General features: G+C 40.8%; 1 protein-coding gene across 2 annotated transcripts; it reads left to right on the forward strand.

Annotated features, from left to right (window-relative positions):
• On the forward strand, positions 1 to 2,160 carry LOC121726803 (zinc finger protein Noc). 2 transcript variants are annotated; one of them, XM_042114335.1, is made up of 2 exons: positions 1 to 394; positions 661 to 2,160. In XM_042114335.1, the coding sequence occupies exons 1-2, from the start codon at positions 305 to 307 to the stop codon at positions 1,894 to 1,896; spliced, it is 1,326 nt and encodes a 441-aa protein (XP_041970269.1). In that variant the 5' UTR covers positions 1 to 304; the 3' UTR covers positions 1,897 to 2,160. The 2 variants fall into 2 exon arrangements, with proteins under 2 accessions (XP_041970269.1, XP_041970268.1); XM_042114334.1 differs by having other exon boundaries at positions 140 to 391; positions 658 to 2,160.
• Positions 2,161 to 10,936: the final 8,776 nt, after the last annotated feature.

Raw genomic sequence — 10,936 nt, forward strand, 5'->3', positions numbered from 1 at the left:
TTCCTTTTTCCCCTACCGCAATGCAGCTATGTGTCGTTTCCGCTTTATTTTTTATGACCGAGCGCTGCAGCGGAGAGATATAGCGCCACTCTTCTAACGGAGACTTCGGCTCGTGCCGTCTCGTTCTCGCGGGGAGGGGACGAGGGGTGACGAAACGTGGTCGCTGGTGGGGTCTCGTCGCTCACAGTCACATCGGACGCAGCCCCGAGCGCACGCATTCGTCGGAAACACACGCGAAATTCACATAGAGCAGTAGTGTTGTAGAGCCGACAGTGTAACAAGTGATCGTGAAAGTTGTTCCCAAATGGTGGTGCTTGAAGACGGAGGGATGATGTCCTCAAACCCTAATCAATATTTACAACCCGATTATTTGTCTCCTCTTTCATCTTCTGTAAGTATTATTTATTTTTCTTAACTTTTCAAAAGTTTTGCAGCAAAATTAAATTAAAGTTTTCCTAACTTTTTATTTTAAAGTGACAATTTTGTATAATTAATTTCAAAGATATTTCCATTTTGTGACTTGATTTATTAAAAAAAAAAATACTTGTTTTAACTCTTTAACTTTTACAGTTAGAAATAAAAACTTGAAAACAAATCATAAATTAAATCAATAAGAAAAAGGCCATGTGGCTAACGATTTTTCTTTTTTTGTTACAGCTAGACTCCAAGAAAAGCCCGCTCGCGCTTTTAGCGCAGACCTGCAGCCAAATCGGTGCCGATACTTTACCGACCAAGCCGCTGCTTTCCCAAATGGATAAGAAGAAGCCAGTGAACAGTGTTAGTGATACGATGAGCCGGTCATCCCCCAGTGCGACCAAACCGGACAAACCCCGGTCCACCCCCGACACCAAGCATCTAGCTTTCAAACCGTACGAAACTAACGTGTTAACCAAGAAGCCCGAGGAGACCCGGCCCTCGTCCAAGGCCAGCTCCGACAGCTCCGATGACAAGAAATCTGGAAAGAGCACTCCCGGCAGAAAATCAACACCTCCTACCGCCGAGAACGGAAAGAATAGTCCCTCCAACGAGAAGTCGTCCTCGAGCTCATCCGGGACGAGCCCCATCATTAGATCGGGCCTAGAAGTTCTGGGACACGGCAAGGATCATCTAGGAGCATTTAAAAACCTCCCGGGCCTGCCGGGATTCAATCCTTTGACCGGCCTCTGCTGCCCGCCCGGAATGGAGCAGCACGCCAACCCGGCCTTCAGGCCCCCGTACGCCGGTGCCCCGTTCAGCGCTCACCACGCTGCCATGCTCGCCGCGGCCGCCGGCTTCCCCGGGTCTTCCCCGAACCCGTACCTGGGATACGCGAGGGTGAAAACGCCCGCCGGCGGCGAAACGCTAGTGCCCGTGTGCAAGGATCCCTATTGTACCGGGTGCCAATTCTCCGTGAATAATCACCACCTACTCATGAGCAACGGCGCGTGTCCCGCTGGGTGCACACAATGCGAGCACCAAAAATACAATCTGGCCATGGCGATGGCATTATCGCAGCAGGGCGCCGGCCTGCAGTACCCACCCTCCGTGACCCGCCCCTACGTGTGCAATTGGATCGTCGGGGAGTCCTACTGCGGCAAGAGGTTCGGCAACTCCGAGGAGCTGTTGCAGCACCTGAGGAGCCACACGACCGACGGTTCCACTCCCGTGTCGTCGTCGTCGACGCAGGCATCGCTCCTGAACCCCCTGAATCCCCTGTTCACGACGGCCGGCCTGCGCAGCGCGTACCCGACGGCCCCGCTGAGCCCGCTCTCCGCGAGTAGATACCATCCCTACTCGAAGGGGCTCCCGGCGGGCCTCGGGGCTTCCCCCTACGGAGCCTTCAACCCGGCCCTGGGCCCGTTCTACTCGCCCTACATGTACGGCCAGAGGCTCGGGGCCGCCGCGGTTCACCAGTAGACTGTTCGATGACATTAAATGTTGTATTGTCCAATTTTCTTCTGTGATATCAATAGACTAATTCGTGTTTATCACGCGATGACAAATTTAGTGAATAGTGCAATCTAAACTAGTTGTATTGTAAGTTATTTCGCCGTCGGAGCACGAACTCTGCGCGGGTGGTTCGGAAAGTTACAAAGACTATGTACAGCCAAATGAATTGTGTAAATATTATCTATGTTTATCAATTAAAGAATTATTTCAAATACAATATCTTAAAAATTATATATTTTTTTCATTTTTCCACCACAGTTAAAACTTTTTATAAAAAAATTGTAGTGAATAAAAATTTGGCAAATTCTATTTAAATGCTTTTATGCTAAGTGGTTTCATAAATTTTAATGAGTTCTTTGTAGTTTTTATTATTTTTCTTTTTATTATCAAGAAGAATTATTTAAAATTTTCATTTTAATATTTTTTTTTTTTTCAAAATTCAATAGTTATCTACTGGTATTTAACGATCATAGAATTTATTAAAAGTCAATAAGTAATGAAAAGAAATAGCAAGCATTACCGTCATATGCTTCGAACACAAATATTTATTCAGACATTACAAAGTCAAAACGCAGCGAGAAACGCAAGTAATTCCATCCATCATCGACTTTCCAACGAAGCAATAAATGTACAGTGATTGATTAACGTACATCTAGCACACATTAGTGCCGTCCATCACCGCCGCGCAGCCGCGTACAGCGCTAGCCGGCCCGCATCACGCGAGCTCGCGCCAACAAAAAACTCACAACAAAACAATTTAGCTTCATTGAAAGAACACAAAAACTTCGAGCACGCAAGACGTCATTACCGCAGCCGCGAGCCGCCAGCCGTCAGCCGCTGATGTGGTTTAAATGCTGTTTTGATTAGGCCCATGTCATGTCGAAATTCAACTGTCAAAATTATAATTGGTCGCACGAAAGCGCCGAGCCACGGAAGATTAAGGAGGCTGTCTCGGAGTTAACGTGGTAATAGTGTGAGTTTTATTTTATGTAACGTGACTGACGTTTTTATAACCGTCATTACGGTTTATTTATGGATGGCGATCATATTTTATAATGTAAAAAGTATTTTAATAAAGTTTTGTACTCCGAATAGTCTGTTTTAGTTACTCTACCATGATATAGAAAAGAAAATAAGAGTTATGAAAAAAATCTGTTAATTGTAATTTCACAAAGATAAAAGGTTGTTAAAATTGAAGCAATTACATTACAAAACATAAAATAATCATATGAATTGAGTAGCACGAATTTTATTTCTTTATACATTTAAAATGTAGAGCGCTCGTTCAAGGCAACAAAATAAACGTCAGCCATTTATAATATTTCTGACACGTCACACGATAGTGAGGTGATAATTTAATTATAAGTATATCATACATTTTGGCACATGATTTTTTTTTTTGTAAATTATTTTTGTTGTCGATGTCGCTATGTGTCTTGTACTTTGAAACACTGGGCGTAATTTATAAGACGCAACTAAATCAACAAATTATTACTATTTATTGGGTTTGATTTATGGCTAACTATTAAACTTGATATAAATTAATTATTTACTCCAAAGATAACATGACACGACTTTGACACACTTATTAAAAATAATATTCTACTTAGAAATCAGAAATGATACACCTAGCGCCATCTAGGTTTGTGACGGCGAACTGTAGAAGTTGTTAAGTTCAGCTGTTCCGTTCAACGGACTTTAGTGCTGTTTTCTGTAATTGGTAGAATGAAAGGTAAAGTTTAAAATTAAATATACATGATGTGACCTTATAAAAGCTACAATGAGGCGAAGATTTTCTTGTGTAAGGAGAGCTTTATTGTTAGAATACGTTCACAAGTTACTATTAGTAAATATTTAAACATTAATAAAACTTAATGTAAAATACAAAATATTTTAACTATGGACCATAACTTGTTGTTTGTATAATATTTAAGCCTTAAGGCGTTTATTAAAAAAACTATTTGAGGTACAATGGACACGGCAACATTTCCTAATCTAAGTGGTGAATAAATATTAAGATTTTGATAATAGTTAATATACATGATAATAGCCCCACAGAATATCCCACGGCGTGTTAATATGACAGATGACGCGTTTGATGGGTTACATCGCAATTCGCAACCCGTGCAACCAAATAACCAATTAAGATTAGCATAAACATAAGGTGATGGGAATTAACATGAATAATGTATTGTAGAGACCCGAGCGTTAGAGGGTTAGCTTCACTGAATTAAAGATTTAAATCGTTAGATAAGCCGGTACAGAGCGTCACAAAAAAAATATTTTGCGTAAAGAGAGAGTTCTGTTTAATTTGTTGTAAGTACTCATATTAAAACGATGCAATTCATAAATCTTATCTATGAAATCGGCATAGGGATGTTGTATAAATTTGTACTATCAGAGAAGTTGATTCCTTGGCAGATGGGGGGCTCTGTAATTTGGTCGCGTAAAGTCAAACTTATCCGACCGATCACAGCTGCTAACATTGTTTTGAATTGACATAAGCCGACCACATGACCTAGGTCCGTCAACTGCACGGTCAACTGCCTAGGAATCAATTGCCAATGATGGTACATCGCGCGAAAACTGCCCCTTTTTCCGGGATAAAACTATCCTTGTAGGATTTTCGCGTGACTCAAAGTATCTCCTACCCATCATACAATTGATTGAGCGGCTTCACCATTAGTGCTAGCACGGCGACCAGCGGAAATGCGAAAGTATGGACAAACTGCGGAAATAAACCTAAGGTGCCGTTCCGATCTTTTTTCGTTCCGAAAAATTCAATTAAAATGCCACTTTATGACAGACTATAGTCACAAACTGTGGAGATAAACTTAAGGTGCCGTTCCGATCTTTTTTAGTTCCGAATAATTCAATTAAAAAGCCACTTTATGACAGACTATAGTTCTAAAAATTCAAATAATATCCTACATTATGACATATACTATAGTGTGTCATAAAGTGGCATTTTAATTGAATTTTTCGGAACGAAAAAAGATCGGAACGGCACCTTAGGTTTATTTCCACAGTTTGTCCATACTTTCGCATTTCCGCTGGTCGCCGTGCTAACACTACATGAGCAGTAATAGACAGACACACAAGACAAAATATAAAAATTGGTGGTATTGGATATCCTGGAATTAACAATATTTGCATTTTTATTTCATAAAAAGGTGATAATCATGATTTGTAAGTCAGGCAGCAATTTAATTAATGTAACCCTAAAATGAAGTACGGTTTTTTGTGTCTGTGGGTTCTAGAAAAAAATATGATTTGTGATAAACGACAAAGAAGTTATGTACTGGATCTGATACCTGATTTCATACAATAGAACTGTTTTTAGGGTTCCGTACCCAAAGAGCAAAAACGGGACCCTATTACTAAGACTTCGTTGTCTGTCTGTCTCCAGGCAATAACTCAAGAAGGGTAATAGATAGAGAGTTGAAATTTTCACAGATTATGTATATCTGTTGCCGCTATAACAAAAAACAAAATAAAATTAATATTTAAGGGGGGCTCCCATACAACAAACGTGATTTTTTGGCCTTTTTTGCTCCATATCCATAATGGCAGCAGGTGGGTACTTGATTTTTTCTCAAAGTCCTTAGCTATAATTATATGTGTACTATACTATTTAATAATAATATAATAAAATAAAAAATTGAGGGGGGCTCCGATACGAAACACACAAAGGTGGATGCCCAAAAATGTATGAACCAAAAACCCGTAATCGATTGAAACCATTTATATGTGGCATAGTAGACTACATAATATACTGTATCCCAAATACAATGTCCTTTTTGGATTTAACAATCACCGAGTGCTTTAAAAACGATCGTAACTAATTGACTTTTCATATAGGAATCTATGATAATTAGGACGACGCGATGCTACAAGTACAAACGATAGTGTGGCGATTAGTACGTAGTAAAAACATTTTTATATAATGTACATTTTTATAGATTAGATGTCTAGTATTATCATACTCATAGATTTTATATTTAATTATTATTTATCACTTTTATATCTGACAGTATAGAATGTTAGTTTGGTATAGAAAATAATCTGTAATTATGTACTGTTTTTTAGGATTATCAGATGATAATATCGGTTATATTATGATCATTTTTTAATAAAATAATGGGTCAAACAAGCAAACGGGTCACCTGATGGAAAGCCCTTGGATACTCGCAACATCGGAAGAGCTGCAAGTGCGTTGCCGGCCTTTGTAGGTTTGCAGGTCGTATTGAAAATACTGCTGGTGACAGTTTGTTTCAGAGTTTTTCGGTGCGCAGCATCAAGGTGATGACTGATGAGGATGGTATATATTATAATATTATGTTTCGCGTGGAACGATAGCGAAAAGTTGCAGGTGGTATGATTCTGAACAATTTCTTAGAGCACTCTACGTGATACAACCGATAGAGGATGTAGAGTGAGGCCACTTGTGATTTAGTTTATTCTTAAAGTATTTATTTCAGATACCTAGTCTTCTTTTCTCTCAATTGTAAATTATTATCTATCTACATCGCCTTCACGAGAAAGAACACAAAAACAAAGGAAGTAGGTAACTATATTGTAGTTGATTGGAAGTACTGGTTATCTCAAAATTATTTTTTCAAATTATCGGTTTCGGTTACGGTTTTGAATAAAATGAATTGCATATTTAGAATCTACTATTTAAGGTCTACTTTGCTGTATATAAATTATTTTAATCGACTACGGGTTTTTTTTGGGCATAGTCCTTTGGCCTGATTTTGCTCTATAATGGTATGGAACCCTTCGTCACACTCGCACTTGTCCGATTTTATTTTGTAATAATATTTAGAATATTATATTATGATTTATGATGTGAATGATACCATTTAACAAAATTGAGTGAAGCTAGTCATTCAACAAATAGCATATTCAAACAAGATGACTACGACATAATATACAGGAGAGAGAATGTATGTGTCTCAGTCAGACATACTTACATTTAAATCTGTTTGTAAAAAGGCACAGGTTTTCAACAGGACGTTAACAACCTGCCGTCAGTTTTATCACAACAATAAAAATGAAGTCATGGCGTATAAACTCTAATGCACTATCTACTACGGTATAATAAAGTTTTTATTGTAGTAATCAAGTATAATAACTTGTGTAGATATGAGTGAAGGTATAAAGTGTAGTGAGCGTGACTGTGTTTGCGGTTGAAGGTACAACAAGACTTGTGGCAATTTCACCAACGTCTGTTGATTGTTTATTATGTTACCCTTTTGGTTTAGTGTTGGTGAATGAGAAATAATGAGATATCTTGTTGTTGTGCCCATTTCACCAACGTCTGTTAATTGTCTATTATTATGTCACCCTTTTGGTTTTCTGCATTGGTTAAAGAGAAGTCATGGTATTATTCTTGCTTAAGAAACAATAAAACTCGTGCCCATTTCACCAACGTGTGTTAAGGCGGGGATTAATCTCAATCCAAAACGATAACCTTGCACACAACCAAAGACTAAGCGTATACGCATCGCAATAAGATTCATTTTAGCTTAGCATAAAACTGTAGTTACTCGGGCGGATCTTCTCCATTTTTCATGTTTTTTTTTTTAATATCATTGGAAATAAACATTAAGAAACAAAATTGTTCGGTTAAGGAGATTTTAATATAGATTTACCAACAATTTATTCAAATAAAATGTATAATTATCCTAGTTAATACTTATATTTCGATGAAATAGAATTTTATCGGAGGTGAGTTTGTAAATTAATTACAGCCAAAGTATTACGTTTTATTAAAATGTTTATGCTTTAAGGTATTTTAAATATTGTGCTTTGTATCTCATATTTTTTAAAACTTCGTTATTATATTGGAACTAGGTAAACCGGGAGTCAACATCTCGAGCGCGCTGGACCGAATTTGTCCGGAGCTCAATTCGGATTCCGTGCTTGTGCACGGAATCCGCTCCACCGTAGATGCGATCCTCGAGGTGAAAAAGTTCTGCACGGAGCAGACGAAGAACGGCGCAGTGGTGTTGGCGGTGTCCTTTGACATCGCCAACGCTTTTAACACCTTGCCTTTCAAGGCTATTGAGGACGGGCTAGAATATCACGGACTGCCTGCGCCGCACCATCAGCGGATATCTAAGGCGGCGAATTATCCTCTGTGTGGGTCGAGACGGTCGGGTGGTGCTTCGGATTGTAACGTGGTGCGGTGTTCCACAGGGGTCTGTTCTTGGCCCACTCCTGTGGAACATCGGCTACGACAGAGTCTTGCGAGGTGCTCTTCTCCGCGGGCTACGCATAGTCTGCTACGCAGATGACACCTACATGCTAGCCAGCGGAGCATGCTTTGAAGAGGCGATTCGCTTGGCAAGGGTGGGTGCGTCCCGAGTTATTACACGGATCGAGGCGCAGGGTTTGCACGTGGCCATAGAAAAGACTGAGGCCATTTTCTTCCACGGGTCTCGTAGACGGCCTCCCGATGATACAACCCTCCTTATAGGTGAAGTCAGGGTGCTAATTGGCAGGGAGATGAAGTACCTGGGTTTAGTCCTAGACTCCAGGTGGTCCTTCACGCCCCACTTCCGCAGATTGGCACCAAAGCTAAAAAAGACGGCCATGTTTCTTGGACGCCTCCTGCCCAACTTGGGGGGTCCGGGATCCGCCTGCAGGAGACTTTATGCGGGGGTCCTTCAATCCATGGCCCTCTATGGAGCTCCTGTCTGGGCGGATAATCTCAATGCGCAGAGAAGAGCCTTATTGAGGAGTCCGCAGCGAACAATAGCCCTGCGGATGATTCGCGGTTACCGGACAGTGGCCACCGAAGCGGCGTTTGCATTAGCCCGTACCCCTCCATGGGACCTGGAAGCCCGTGTGCATGCGGGAATCTACTCCCGCACTGCAGCAGCAAAGGAAAGAGGGGAACGGGTGCCACCAGATCTGGCAGCCCAATGGCGTCGCCAAGCGCGAATGCTGATAATGCGCACCTGGCAAGACCAAATGGCATCTTCAACTGCCGGTCACAGAGTTGTTGCAGCAATTCAGCCAGTACTGGAGGATTGGGTGGCGCAGCGTAATGGCACTCTCTCCTACCGGATGGTGCAGATGCTGACAGGACATGGGTGTTTCGGTCACTACCTGCACCATACGGCCAGACGGGAGCCAACGCCTTAGTGCCATCACTGTACGGAGGAGGACGACACGGCGCAGCATACGCTCGTTGCCTGCCCAGCCTGGGTCGCACAACGGGCAGAACTCTGCGCTGCTATAGGACTAGACCTGACACTCCCGGACATAATAAGAGCACTAGTCCGGTCGAGAGAAGCCTGGCAGGCGGTCTCTACTTTCTGTGAGTCCATCATGACGCAGAAGGAGGCCGCTGAGAGAAATCGGGAAGCTGATGAAGCTGCTGACCCGATAAGGAGAAGACGCGGAGGACGAAGACGCGCTCAACATGAGCGTCAACTCCCGCCATAATAGGGCTCGGGCGATGGATTGGGGAATCCGTCGCCTATTGCACGAGCTCTTCCGGTAGAAGAGCGGCCGGAGCCCTGGACCGCTCTCCCGGAGAAAGCGACAGAAGCCGCGCGGATGGTTCTGCTGGTAGAGCAGATGCCGCTGTCTGGGCTGCTGCAGTTATCGCCTCAGGCGGGTCCAGCGGCTCAGCGACACGCGGAGAGGAGGCACCGTTGGGATTTAGTGGGTAGCCAAGGGTGCTCCACCTTACCGCAGCACCCGAGGAGTCCCACATATCCAGGCGGCTCCACCAGGCTGTCGGGAATGCATGAAGCATTTCCCAGCGGCAAAAAAAAAAAAGGTAAACCGGGAGTCACGGAATAACAAATTGGGGTTTATCCTCGCCTTAATTGTCTATTATTATGTCACCCTTTTGGTTTAGTTACTGTATTGGTGAATGAGAAGTTCTTGTTGCTTAAGAAACATCAAAAGTTGTGCCCATTTCACCAATGTCTGTTAATTTTTTATTATTATGTCACCCTTTTGGTTTTCAAATTCGTTAAAGAGAAGTCATGATATTCTTGTTGCTTAAGAAACAACAAAACTTGTGCCCATTTCACGCTTGAATATTGTCTATATTTTAATATTTTAACACCTTTTTTGTTTTGTGCATTGGTGTATGAGAAATCACGACATTCCTGTTGTATAAGAAAAAAAAGTGTGCCCATTTTACCAAAGTATGTTAATTTAACATGATGGTAAATTTAAAATTGTGTCACCTTTTTGGTTTTTTATTGGTGATAGAGGAACCATGATATTACAAGAAGTTGTAAGTTTACTCTTGAAGATACAACTTTTGGTTCTTATTCCACCAATTACGCCCGTCTCAATAATTGTCTGTTTCACCATTTATTTATTATTTCGTACGTCTCTCGTTATGCGTGTTGTTGATAGAGAAGGCATGGAGTTTATAGAGTCACGCATTAGCAGTTGGTGAGATTGTGTTGGTGAAATTGGAACTAAATATGAAAACGTCAAAAGCATTCTGATCTGCAACTATTTGGGGCCTTTGAAAAAATGAAGCGCTACATTTATTATATCTTACCATTTTTAATCTGTGAAATTAGGTCTTCAGCTTAGAAGTGCAGAATGAAGATCTAAATTTAAAGTTGACTATATTTCCATTAATTTATTACAGAATATAAGAACGTGGAAACTATTTAAGGTAAACAGTTTACATAACATTACATGTAAGCTTTTTACCTTAAATAGTTTCATAACATTACAGTATAATTTATTCTTAATAAATTCTTCATTTCGCTATATTATGTATAATATTTTTATTGTTTGTTGGCTGTAAATTATTGTCTTTATTATTTAATAACTACAGCTTGTGAGGTATAATCAAAAGACGATTTCAACACGAAACATTAATGAAAATAAAATTATAATTGTCTAATAGCAGGTGCAAGATAAAACATATTTGTGTCATTATGCTAAAGGTTATTCTTAAAACATTTAATAAACATACTTACTAATATTATTTTTAATACTTCTAGACTGTAGAAGG

This window comes from Aricia agestis, chromosome 5, assembly GCF_905147365.1.
Source record: "Aricia agestis chromosome 5, ilAriAges1.1, whole genome shotgun sequence".
NCBI classification, from domain to species: Eukaryota; Metazoa; Arthropoda; class Insecta; order Lepidoptera; family Lycaenidae; genus Aricia; species Aricia agestis.